Source organism: Lynx rufus, unplaced genomic scaffold (genome assembly GCF_022079265.1).
Source record: "Lynx rufus isolate CCGP_SWC_20201006 ecotype Redwood Valley unplaced genomic scaffold, mLynRuf1.p SCAF_9, whole genome shotgun sequence".
NCBI lineage: Eukaryota > Metazoa > Chordata > Mammalia > Carnivora > Felidae > Lynx > Lynx rufus.
The window spans coordinates 1778198-1792200 of NW_025814897.1; the positions used below are offsets into that span (position 1 = coordinate 1778198).

At 40.1% G+C, this 14003-nt stretch overlaps 1 protein-coding gene across 1 annotated transcript in view; it reads left to right on the forward strand.

Moving 5' to 3' along the window:
• Positions 1–14003, forward strand: part of DYNC2H1 (dynein cytoplasmic 2 heavy chain 1) — a 348687-nt gene that overhangs the window by 157886 nt on the left and 176798 nt on the right. The window contains exons 66-70 of the mRNA XM_047072515.1: positions 1669–1832; positions 3323–3442; positions 3972–4106; positions 5700–5843; positions 9214–9303. Coding sequence (XP_046928471.1) covers positions 1669–1832; positions 3323–3442; positions 3972–4106; positions 5700–5843; positions 9214–9303 — 653 coding nt within the window. The remainder of the gene's footprint in view (positions 1–1668; positions 1833–3322; positions 3443–3971; positions 4107–5699; positions 5844–9213; positions 9304–14003) is intronic.

Here is a 14003-nt window from a genome sequence, read left to right on the forward strand (position 1 = left end):
GCCTCTCATTAGCAGTTTGTCGTTTGGTTTTGCATTTTCAGTCACCACGCTGCCCTAATATGTCATGTAAGTCAATGCAGCTGACCTTGTCATAGAGTACCTGATACAGTTTTCTAATTGACGTGATTTTTTTTTTTTTCAACGTTTTTATTTATTTTTGGGACAGAGAGAGACAGAGCATGAACGGGGGAGGGGCAGAGAGAGAGGGAGACACAGAATCGGAAACAGGCTCCAGGCTCCGAGCCATCAGCCCAGAGCCTGATGCGGGGCTCGAACTCACGGACCGCGAGATCGTGACCTGGCTGAAGTCGGACACTTAACCGACTGCGCCACCCAGGCGCCCCAATTTTTTTTGTTGTTAAAACATTTTCTGTATATTTTTAATGGTCATCCTGCATATAACAATATATATCTTGGACTTACCATTTTAATACAAATAAATACTTTGCCACTTCTCTCCTGTGCACTTTAACGCCACATATCCCCTGCCTGTCTTTGCATTATCTCTATGGCCCACGTGATAATTATTGTTCTTCAAGTCCGTACGTCCACACATTTATCCTTTCTACTTCTCTGAAATTCTGCCAGCATTTCATTATCTTGTTTCCAGCGAGGTTGTTTTTCTTTTTCTACATTTTACTTCCAGTGTAGTTAACATCCAGTATTGTGTTAGCGTCAGACAGCGATGTCCTGACTCCGCACTCTGCCCGTTGGCTGTCAGCTGGTGCTCCTGGTGGTGGGAGTGCTCTTAGTGCCCATCTCAGTTATGTGTCTTCTGTCTGAACTGTTTCCTTTTGTGCTTCATTGAGTGAAGGTCCACTGGAAACAAACTTCTTTTATTTTTGAAGGATTTTTTTTTTCTGCCTGACATGGAAGTTGGGGTTGGTTTTTATTTTCTTTAGCACTTTTGGGTTTTTATTCCTTCGTCTTCTAGTTTATGTCATTCCTGTTGAGAGGTCACCTGCTGAGTTTATTCTTGCTCTTTTGTAAGTGAAGTGTCATTTTTCTCTAGATGCTTTAGAATTTTTCTTGGTCATTGGTTTTCAGTGGTTTGATTATGATATCCTTCAGACTGGTTTTCTTTTCATTTATCCTGCTTAAATTACCTTGAACCATTCCAGTGAATGTAGAAGTATTTCATTGATCTTTTAAATTTGGGTTTCTCTGATAATGACTCCGGTTCAACATTGTTTTGTTAGATTTTTGGACAGAGGTAGACCATTCTCCATAAAGTGCTCATTGAATTATTTTCATATTAACTTGAAGTTTTTAAGTAAAAAATTTAAATCTATTCTGAGGTTCTCAAAAATTCTGTCCAGTATTTTTCTTAACCTTTGAAAATCTTTGAAAACATGTATTTTGTTCTTAAAAATAAATTAGTTGTAAAATTAAAATTGTAAGTTATGGTATAATTGTTGATTCATTCCACTGTACATGATGTATAATGGATATCATTGTTTATCCCTATTTGTATAAGAGCTGATTTATAGGGCATTCTGGTTAATAGTCTCTTGGGTAGCCTAACTGTTGCTGTTTCATACTCTACTGAAAAGCCTATAAACTACCAACTATTTAGAAATACCAGAAAATATACATTATACTTTTTAATGTCATGTAGCAAAAGATAGAATACTGAAGCCAACTGATAATTTCATTTTTAAAACATAGGGCCACGTTACGTGGTACAAATAGGTGACAAAATTATCGACTACAATGAAGAATTCCGCCTTTTCTTGTCAACAAGAAACCCCAACCCCTTCATCCCGCCGGACGCAGCCGCCATCATTACGGAGGTTAACTTCACCACCACTAGAAGTGGATTGCGAGGCCAGGTGCGTGCAGGTGGGCGGTGCGCTGCCTGGGACATCTTCTGTAGCTCTGTGAATACATGATTCCTTGTTGGAGTCTGTCTCGAGAAGCTGATGAGCATGTAAACTTCGGGAAACACCTTGAAAATGTATTTGTGAGTTAGAGTAGTAAAGCATTCAGGTTTCCTTTATCCTTTGCGTGAGACACTTGTCGTTAACATCAAGCTGCTGCCTTTGGTTTTATGGCCTGTTTCCGTCGTGTGTAGTGGAATTGAAGAGAAAGAAGGATCATAGACTAAGATCAGCTACTTTTTCTTTTTTAATGGTGAAAACTGAGGTTTCACTGTGAAAATTGCATTTCATTGACTTATTTGGCTAGGGGAGCAAGGGTGTCTGATTCCTCATGTGACGTTTTTTCCCCGCTAGAATATAGGCCTCTTTGAATTCCCTGCATCTGTGTATGACTTACTGCACTTCAGAATATTTTATGAATCTCAGAGTGAGTTTTTATATCTAGACTTTTATTTACAGAGTTCCTTCCTCACTCTCTTTTTAAAGACATTGTGCCTGTTGACTTGTTAATCTTTTTTAAAGTTTATTTGTTTATTTTTAGACAGAGGGCATCAGCGGAGTAGGGGCAGAGAGAGGGGGAGAGAGTAGAGTAGGGACAGAGAGAGAGAGAATCCCAAGCAGATTTCACACTGATTCCACACTGACAGCACAGAGTCCGTCTCAGGGCTCAAATCCATGAACCATGAGATCATGACCTGAGCCGAAGTCGGACGCTTAACCGACTGAGCCACTCAGGCGCCCCGACGTTGCTTTGTAAAAATAACTTTATTAAGATTCAATTCACATATCATACAATTCATCGATTTAAAGTGTACAATTCAGTGTTTTTTACTTATTTTTTTAAAAAGTTTTTATTTATTTTTTTAGTGGACTTGAGGGTTTATGGTAACTCTATGTCTAATATTTTGAAGGACAAACTTTTCCAAAGTGACTGCACTCTTTTACTTTTCCACCAACAGTGTGTGACGATTCTCCTTTCTCCCCATCTGGCCAACCTCTGTCTTATTAATTGTAGCCATCCTAGTGGACCTGAAATGGTATCTCATTGCAATTTTGATGACACAGTCTTTTAAGGAAGTTATTTTTTAATTTCTTTATATGAATGCTTACCATTAAAAAACTAGTTTCCATGTTTTTTATATATTTAATCTAATTTTATAAGTTTAGAACTAAGAATTACATATTGATAAGTAATACAATTACTTACAGGTGTCCTGTAATATTTAATACTTTATTGATCAGTGTAACTATTTTGCCTCTTTTTCTGGTCAGAAATAATTGTGAAGTGTCTCATGTTTAACTCGAAAGAATCAAATGAGGTACATAATATAATAATTATTGTGATATTTGGTCAAACATAAGACCTATGTGTGGGAAGTTTGTTTTGTTTGAACTTCATCACTAGAATAATTTTGACTTAAAACAAAAAATTTTTTTTTAAGCTTTTGGCTTTAACTATTCAGCATGAGAAACCTGACCTAGAGGAACAGAAAACAAAACTGTTACAACAGGAAGAAGATAAGAAAATACAGTTAGCCAAGCTTGAGGAATCTCTTCTAGAGGTAAGATATAGTTATTCAGGAAAATTTCTTATATTACATTTTTAATGAATATAATTAGCAGTATTTTTTAATAGTGCCTTCAGCATGTTTTTGGTTGTGTCAGGGATGTGAATATATATCTTAAAATCAGACTTCAAAGAGAAAAAAGTAGGTATCTTGGGATACAAGATCTTAAGGAGTAATAGTAATGTGTAAGACAAGTGATTTTTATGTATTACTGTCTTTTTATTGCATTATTTCACTAATATTTATTGCATGCTCCGAATTTCAAATGACATTAAAATGCAGCATGAAATTATGATTTATTCTGTACCTTTAAGTAGTTTTTATTAGATTGCTAAAATTAATACATATGCGTGTAGTATATCATGATTTACTGTACCATTCTTATAAACTATAAAATGTTGAATTTGTTTTAAAATAATGTAAGTTTTCATAAAAACCATCAAATTAATGATAGCTAATATGGGCTTCTTTTATTTTAATACGTATAACACTATTCATGTTACTTTGTTAATTTTTGCTACAGACTCTTGCCACATCTCAAGGGAATATTTTGGAAAATAAAGATTTGATTGAATCTCTGAATCAGACAAAAGCAAGCAGTGCACTTACTCAAGAGTCACTTAAAGAATCTTACAGACTCCAGATTTCTCTTGACCAAGTAATTATTTCCTTTCTTTTGTGGTCTTTTATCATGTTTTCTTCACCTTTTATGTTAGTCTGATTAAAAAGTGTCGAATGAGGACCTGAGGGGAATGACGATTACAAAATAGAAAGCACTTCAAAGCCCCGGAGCCTTGGGGGTGCTCCTTCCTGCCCCAGAGGGGCTGGTGTGGTGCCCGCGGCATCAATAATACGCGCCGCTGCCTTCTGCTGATTTCTGGCATCACACTGGCTCACGTTCTGCAGCTCCAGTCTGTACTGAAGTTGAAAATTAATGTTCACAAATAGCCAACTTTGCCATTCCTGGAGCTTTTTAAAATTAAAGCATGTTTAGTGTATTAATTGAGAGTTTTCAGGTGTTTTTTCCACTAACAACATTTTTCTTCCCTACTCATCTTGGACCCCATGATTGTGATGATCTGAACTATTTTCTTGTAAATGCTCAAAATGCTTTTTGGCTTATTCTTTTGATAGTTCCTTTTGCCAAATTCTAACCCAAATCCATAACATAAATATATCCTGTCTTCTCCTACCTTCTAGTGATTGAACTTTGCTTGAGGAAAAACACCCCCAAACAAATGTAGGTGACTGTGAATCTCCAGGCTCCAGCCTGACCACAGCTCTCAGGGACATCCTTTAATTCTTTGCCAGTCATCTCAGTGACCTTTTCACGTTTCCTTGGAGTACTTTTCAGCCCTTGCTCAAATTGTACCCTTACATATCGTTACTTTTTAAGTCTTTTCTTACAGGAAGGGCTCTTTGGAAACCAAAGCACGAACAGATTTACAGCCCAATTCTCATCCAGCCACCTCGTTTTCTGTCCCAGGGCTAAGCTCGGCAGATGTTAAACCTGTCATTTCTGATCTTACCACACAAGGGTTTTGGACTTTCTGACCTTCCCTTTCTGAACAGGCGTTGCTGAGTCATACACATAATTTTACTAATACCGTATTTGTAATCCTGGTGCTCGGATCAGAATGACAGTGCCATGGAGAACCTCCTCCGAGTCCCATTCAGAGCCTAGAGGCCATTTAATCACCCTTTACTTTCTGTCAGAGCGAAGGTCCCTGTGGACACTGGCTTGTTCTGTGCTTATGTCCAACAGTGCTAGGTGGTTTTTGGTATTTGGTGTGGACACCTGTAGACTGTCTGGTCCGTCCGTCTGCACACACATGTGATTCACAGCTGTAACTTTCCTCTCCTGCAGGGATTGTAGCACGGTGCCCTTTTTATTACTATGCTGGTTCTCTTTTGGAATGTACACTCTTGTCACTTAATTTCTGATCACAACTGTGTGGCCCGTCTTCGTACCCTTTCCCTAATGTAGGTGCTGGTGGTCCTCATTCCGATCCACCGTGAGCCACTTCTACCTCTGTAGGTGACTTTAATCGGAGAGGCAGATAATTATCTAAATACGTTGCCCTCTGTTCTATAAAAATAAGAAAAACTGGGCCCTATTGTTCCTGTTAGTTATAAACTTGGTCCTCTTCCTTGGTTGTCTGGGGGGGGTGCTCACATGGGTGCGGCGGTCTGTGGGTGGCAGTAAGGCGCTACTGCTGAGGTGTTTTCCTGCCCCGCCTGTGGTCCGCAGGAGCGGGATGCGTACCTTCCCCTGGCTGAGAGCGCCAGCAAGATGTTCTTCATCATCTCCGACTTGGCCAAAATTAACAACATGTACCGTTTCAGTTTGGCTGCATTTCTCCGACTATTCCAGCGGGCTCTGCACAACAAACAGGTACACTCTTGCTTGCCCCGTAGCTGATACTGAATAGGAGAGATCACTTTACTACGTACTTAATTTGTAACAGTAATTTCCTGAGGAAACTTGTTTAGAATTACATTTTAGAAGACCCCACGTAACAATTTTAAGCCATATTTAAAGAAACGGGCTCCTTAGTGTATTTTACGTTCTTACAAACTACCCCAGTGTGACACTCCTTTGAATGGAAATGTTTTAAATTCTGAGTACAAATTAACATGTAATAGAGTATCATTAAAAATGGTAGAGGGGCGCCTGGGTGGCACAGTCGGTTAAGCGTCCGACTTCAGCTCAGGTCACGATCTCGCGGTCCGTGAGTTCGAGCCCCGCGTCAGGCTCTGGGCTGATGGCTCGGAGCCTGGAGCCTGTTTCCGATTCTGTGTCTCCCTCTCTCTCTGCCCCTCCCCCGTTCATGCTCTGTCTCTCTCTGACCCAAAAATAAATAAAAACGTTGAAAAAAAAAATTAAAAAAAAAAATAAATAAAAAATAAAAAAATAAAAATAAAAATGGTAGAAAGAGAAATTGTCTACATAATCTCCTCACTCGGGGAAAAGAACATTGAACATTTCATACACGTTTCATACACGTTCGTCGTTTGAGGCGTTGCTACCTTCCAGGGATTGTTCTAGTTATCGGGGCTGCAGAAGTGTATGCTACGTAACAAGTGTATGTGCTGGTAGAAGGAAGGGAACGTGAATGGATATAGGTTGTTTTAACCCACAGGTATCGCATGGTCTTGAAAGTAAGTGTCCGTGTATCACAGACAACTTTCACGTCCTATACGGGAACCTGCGGTCTTTTTGAGAAACGGTGAGGCTGTACAGTGCTTCGTGTAGCCAGGTGCTGTGTGGACACCGTCTGCTTACCTGTGCTGAAGGGCGTATTACCCCAGCCTTGGCGGCGGTGTTCTTCTGCTCGTGGATCCTGTGGCGGATTTGGTCAGGGCGGAGCAGAGGTGGCTTACTCTGTTTCACCACGTTTGGGGCCTCAGGTGGGACTGGAGGGGGAGACAGGGAGTCTTCACTGGCAAGTGCGGTGCCTGGGGCTGGTGGGAGGGCTGCTGACTGACGTACCGCCTCTGCTGGGCTTCCTCACCGCGCGGAGCAGTGCGTTCCTGGTGGGACATGTGGGGGACCAACGTGTGTCTTCTGCTCGGTAAGGCAGAACCTTCACGACCCGGGCCCGGGTGGGTGTCCCTCGTGCTGTGTCGTGTGTGGCGGAAGCTGTCACAAACCTGCCCGTGGTCAGGAGGAGTGACAAAGAATCTGGCCATGTTTTAAGACAGCTATAGAAACTTGTGGTTTTCCTCTTTTCCATGGTTTTCCTTCTCTCGTGTTTCCCCTGGGTAAATTCCTAGACACGGACGACCGGCACAAAAGTGCACGTTTGTGAGCCGTTACACAGTTGCCGTCTCCCTACCTGTGGAAGCACGTGCCATTGGGTGCAGTAGACTGAGGCAGCAACAGTGTCCTTTTCAGTCTCTTAACCAACAATGGATTATATAGATCTTTGAATAATTTTTCATTAAAAGTTTCTCATAAGTTACTTAGAAAGTATGCAAGTATAGGTTTGTTTTAGATGTTTCTTTATCCTTTAGTCAAAAAATATTCACATTAAAAGTGAGTTCGCTAGTATGAGAACTGGTAACTAGGTTAGCAGTTCTGACTAAACCCAAGGAGATCATTGGTTATTCTGTGCTGCTTACAAAAGTGTGTAGCCCAGCGTCTCCTCGGTAACCGCACTTCTTCGGTAGCATGGTTATCGAATACCACTGACGTGTGTGTGTGTGTGTGTGTGTGTGTGTTTGTGTACGTGTGTGTGCGTGCATGTTTGAATTTACTTTATTTATTTTTTTTTTCAACGTTTATTTATTTTTGGGTCAGAGAGAGACAGAGCATGAACGGGGGAGGGGCAGAGAGAGAGGGAGACACAGAATCGGAAACAGGCTCCAGGCTCCGAGCCATCAGCCCAGAGCCCGACGCGGGGCTCGAACTCACGGACCGCGAGATCGTGACCTGGCTGAAGTCGGACGCTTAACCGACTGCGCCACCCAGGCGCCCCTGAATTTACTTTAAAAAGCAATAGAATCTTGAAGATGTAGAGTAAAAAAACTTGATTTCCAGTGTCTTGGAAATGCATTAAATCTTTTAGTGGGGTCTCTCAGTGGATCCAGGGGTCCATTTCACACGTGACCTTTGTTAATAGTGAAACAAAGACGATGTCTGCCACGTGAACCAGAAACAATGAGCTGCCTCAGAACATGCTGCTAACAAGGCCCGAAACCGAGGTCTGACGGATCTGAGCGCTGGTTCATTAGTTTTGTACCAGTTTCACACATTGCATGGCTTATCCTGGATGTCTTTCTCTAAACTGTTAAAATTACTTTACTAGGCTTTTTCCTTGTCCATTAAAATCACAAGGAAGGGAGGAAGTTAAGCCTAAATATTATACCAAAATTGAAGTTTTCAAGGCATGTGGGCTGCAAATGCTCCCTGAGGTGACATGAAAAATCATATGACACTTAGAGAAAGACCAGCCTTGACATCCTTCTTCTCCTCTTCAGTAGTCAAAGGAAATCACCATTAGTGGTATTTTTCAAATCATGGCAATCCTGTACAATGGAAGTACAGAAACAGACAAAAAAAAAAAAAAACAAAAAAACTATAGGTGGTATGATTTCTTTTTTTTATTTTTTTTTTTTAAATTTTTTTTTAACGTTTATTTATTTTTGGGACAGAGAGAGACAGAGCATGAACGGGGGAGGGTCAGAGAGAGGGAGACACAGAATCCGAAACAGGCTCCAGGCTCTGAGCTGTCAGCCCAGAGCCCCACGCGGGGCTCAAACTCAGGGACCTCGAGATCGTGACCTGAGCCGAAGTCGGTCGCCCAACCGACTGAGCCACCCAGGCGCCCCTAGGTGGTATGATTTCTAAACAGCATCAACATCAGTGTTCGTGTTCATCGTTAGTTAACACGAAGACCATGGTTTAAGATCATTTAGGTTCTTATATTGAGGATGAGAAAATTGTGGTCACACTGTTTCAGGACTTGATTGATAATTATAATGTGAGTAATGAAATGGGTTTAACCCCTACGAAAGCAGTACTTTTAATGCCATTAGGTATCAGAGTGGTATGGTCAAATTCAATTCATACTGTATTATTGGAAATAATTATTTAGTCCCTGTATTATTTAGTCCCTTAAGTTGATTGACAAAGATAATTATTCTAGAATCAGCTTTGAGTCTGGAGGAACATTTTATAAAGTGTGATTAAACTATGGGGTATCATTTAACTGTTTATAAATTTTTTAATGGTTTTTCAGTTTTCAAATTGTAATCTACAGGATTCCGAAAGTACAGAACGGAGAATCCAGTCTCTTATCAGCTCATTAAAACATATGGTCTATGAATATATATGCCGTTGTCTGTTTAAGGTAAGAAATATTATTTTTTCATGTATAAAATACTACCTGAACTTGTATTTAATACAGTCTTACAGTGAAATTGTGGAATCCTTTCCCAACTGGAAACATATTGAAATCGGCCTTTCTGATATTTTCCCAGAGTAACATTCATTGCTAAGTGGGGCGTCTTCTGGCTTTCTGGGATGTGGTAGGAGAATGACGAGTGCGGAGGGTATCTCCCTTCCTTCTGAACGAGCCTGTAGCTGCCGCAGGACCTTGTGATGAGTCATCTCCTAGCTCGGGTCTCTCCGCCTCAGCACTGCTGACATTTTGGACCACATTTGTCATGGGGTCCGTTGTGTCAGAAATCTCTCTTGAAATTGCTTGGGGGCAAACTTGGTTTCTCTTCCTGGAACCTGATCCTGAGACATGAATGTCATAGACGTCTTCATATTAAAAGGGCCCCAAGGAATAGAAAATGAAACATATTTTAGAAAATTATGAATGCTGTAGAAAACACAGAGGCTTTTTACTTTAAGATTTTTTTTTCAAGTGTCAGTTTTTGGGTATTGGTTGAGATATGTTGAGGGAAGGGCTCTGTAAAGACAATTAAGTGAGAGAAATAGAGTTGTTATGGCACAGTTATACAGCATTCTCAGAAAATCTTGAAAAAGATCTAGTTACTACATTCTGTAGAAAGGGATAGTAATTTTTATGATTAGAGTGATAATGTTGATGATCTTTACTGGAGACTGAATAAATCTTTTTACTGGAAGGTGAGAGTTACAGCTGGGCATTTCTGCAGAGTTTTTCCTTAATGAGAACTGTGGAGATTTCTCTTCAGGTGTCTGTACAGTGTATGTGTATTCTAGGTGCCGTTCAAAGAATCACCTGTTTGGCCCTGAGTTTTAACTTGTACACACGACAAATTATAAGCAGATGACGTCAAAGTCCGTTTGGTCACTAAAATGTTAGGGTTCTAGGTCTGAGGATGACACAGCAGTAGAGTTTCATCGATCCTTGATCTCACGTCTCTAACGTGTACGATATATTAGCTCACATGATACTTAAAAATTGTTAGTACACGAACTGAAACGTATTTTCTTGAAGAGTTTCCAACTTGGTGGACCTATAGAGAAAACGCTCGGTCGCTCCTGCCTGCCTGCGGTCGCTGCGTTAGACTTGGCCTGTCCCACGCTCGATCGGCTCCGTACGGTCCCTGTCCTTTCTCTTCACGTGCACATGTACACCTAGCTGACGTTTTCAGTTTTCCTTGGTAGGTGTTTTCTTCTGTTGCCTCTCTTCTCATGTGACGGGTCCTCAGGATCTTGCCATGAGTATAAATATGTTAACCTCATTATTCTTAGCGTGTGTATTCTGTAATGTGGCTCATCCTAGTTTATCTGCTACTGTCTTGGTGGATTGAGGTCTCTCCTTCCTTGCATCCTTTTCAACCCTGGATGTTATCAGTCTTTCTATTTTTTGTCAAGTTATGGTTTGTAAATATTTCCTGCCTCCTCTGAATTTTTATTAAATGTCTGTTTTTACCGTCCTCCCTTATTTGCCCCATCTGTTTGTTTTCTTGGTATTTTAAAGAATAGGCTTTGCTTTACAGAACAAATCTACTTGATGGTAATTGTTTTATATATTTTTTTTTAATCATTGGATTTATTTTTTGATTTCTGTGTTAGTGAATTTTCATGATTAGTTTTTTAATGTAGTTTTAAATATTTATTTTCTAGTGAATATATTAAGGTTGCAGAGTTTCATTTCGATTCTTCTTCTAGTAATATATTTAGTGCTTTTTCACTTTTCTTTTAAAACCTCTACACTAAATGTGATTTGTGATTGTGAATACTTTGTGAAAGTATTATGGACCTACACTTACTTCAAGGTGTCACCAAAATCCTTATGGAAGTACATGGGCTATAAAATATTATTCCTGAAAAATGTTTAAGTCAAAAGATAATATAAAATTTCTTACTCATTCCAAAAAATAGTAGCTTATTGGGAATTTCTTACTGTTGACCTATATATCTGCACCTCAGTTTATATATTCTTATTTATTTTTAGTAATACATTATATCTACTGATGAGATTTAAATCTTTATGTCCTATATTCTGTAATGTAATTAGGGAGGGGAAGATACAGTAAATGTTGAGTACCAAAGTGATGTAACGTATAAGTGAAGTTTAGCTAGGGTTACTTCTTTTAAGTCACATTGTCTTTTAAAAATACGTGTAAGTTAGGCTAAAGCCAACGTTTTATTGCACTAGGGGAGAGCTTGTAAGGCTTCACATCCTTAACATTTTAGTGCCCAGCTGGAATTTTTTATTGCCTATCTTGAGACATACTTTTCTATTGTGAACACTTGAAAACATTTTTTAAAAGCTAACGTCTATAATCCTTAACATATGTTTTTAATTGGTGATGGAATATGTTTTATAATGTTCATATTTCTGTGTCAGTAATATTAAATATATTCGACATGAATTCAGCATTCCATGGAGTTTCAGTGGTGAATAACAATTAGAAAGCATATTAATTGTAAACGAATGAGGTCCATTTTTGAAGATTTAGCATTATAATCTTACTTAGGATGGAACTGATTTCGTATTTAGTGAAAGCTTTTTGGATTTTTAGCAACCACCTTCACATTAAACTGCCTTTTCCTCATGCTGATGTTGCTGTTGTGTTGCCGACAGTGGTGTGGCAACACCAGACCCTTGAAACAGAGCCTGGGATTATTAGTATTCACATCACACCCACGTGAAAGCAAGTTGACCTGGAACAAAAAAATGATTGACTTGTTTTGTAGCAGAAAATTTAGGCCTGTAATAAACTAAAACAAATGGAGAAGGCTGTCTAGCAATTTCAGTTCAGACTATTGGCTATGTCATTCTTTTTGTCCAAGAGATCAGAGCATTTATTTCAGTAACCCAAGTATTTTGGACAATTATCAGGTAAGTAGCATATTCAGTTCCCCAGCACTTGCGGTTCTGTCAGACTGTGCACAAGCTGGTGCCTTGACGTATCCTTTCTTCCTCCCACTGTGTCATTTGGAACAGATACAAAGTAAGGGAAGTTGCTGTTGGGCTGTGAAGTGATTTTCTCATGTACGGGATGAGAGCACAGAGGAGGTTTGGAGAGCATGTGCTCTTGCCGTGTCCCTGTCCTCGTGGAAGCATGGCGTACCGGAGCACTGGCATCCAGGGGGGGTGCCGGTGAGCGAAGACGGGTCACCTCGCCCTCCTCTCCAGTGGATTTGCCAGCTGACTCAAATGCAAATGGATATTACATTTTAAAAGGAAATTAATGGCATCTCCTGACTGTATTTATCCTACAAATCATTTAGTTTGGATTCTGGTATTTTTTTTTTTTCTATCAAAATGTGTTGTCTTTTAATAGAAAAGTGGAAGTTCTCTGATATTTACAAATTTTATAGCCTTTCATTTTATTAAAATGAACCCTGATAATTTGAATCATATTCTTCTGCTTAAGAAGATTTTGAAACTTTTAGTATTATATCTAACCCTTTAGATTTTCTGGAAGTAGAGTTGAATGTGCATAGAATTGTTAACTAAAATGTGTGACCTACCACCTCAAGCACAACTGTGAGTACTTGGGTTCTTTTTTTTTTTTTTTTTTTTAAGTTTATTTATTTTGAGAAGAGAGAGACAGGGAGAGGGAGAGCGAGACAGAGAGAGACAGGGAGAGGGAGAGAGAGAGAGAGACGGGGAGAGACAGAGAGAGAGGGAGGAAGGGAGGAGAGGGAGAGGGAGAGACAGAGACAGAGACAGAATCCCAGGCAGGCTCCACGCTGTGCAGAGCCAACACAGGGCCCATTCTTACAAACCCTGAGATCATGACCTGAGCCAAGATCAAGAGTTGGGTGCTGAACCCACTGAGTCCCCAGGTGCCCCTGCCTGTGCTTGGTGCTATGCTATCTACGTATTTGCTAGATTAAAGCAAGACTTCGTATGGTAGCGGGTACTTTACACATTACCTTGAAGTTGTTTGAAAGCGATGAATAGTGTCGAGTACAAATAAAAGGAATAGATTTCTTATTCTTGCTACTGCTTCTCAGTCTCTGAGAATCAGGAGGTTTATAGAAGATTTTTAAGATAAATTTCCTTTCCGGTACAGTAGTATGTAGTGCATCAGGTGACTGTAAAGCAGGTAGCAACTGTGTGTCACCTTACGTTTCCAGGCACCGGGGAAGCACCTCACATACGTTGTTACTCACTTCCTACGACAATCCTATTCTCTAAAGGAGGAGACCAAGATGCAGAGCTAGCACCCGTGCTGTAGGTTATTCCTGTGTGGAGGGTGTTGGAACTGGGATTTAAGCCCATTCTGCTTGATGCATGAAGACTCAGGGCTAACAGGGTGCAGTTCAAGCAAAATCATCCTGTCTGGAAACACTTGACCTCATCCTAAAGTGGGCTTTAAGACTCCCTTCTACCATGTTACTCGTGTGCTAACGGTTTCACCCTTCCTGCATATTCACTGGGGTGTGTGTGATGCCAGGGTGGAATTTATGGGATGCCATGTGGCTGATTTATACTCGCTAGTCATCTGCCTTCTCTTTCTGATTTTTCTTCGTGTCGATGATCAGTTGATATTTTGCTTATATCCCCATGATATCAAAGAATTTTGTTAACAGAACCAAGCCTAATGAGATGAGTTGACATTGAATTAAAACACCTAAATTGGGGCGCCTGGGTGG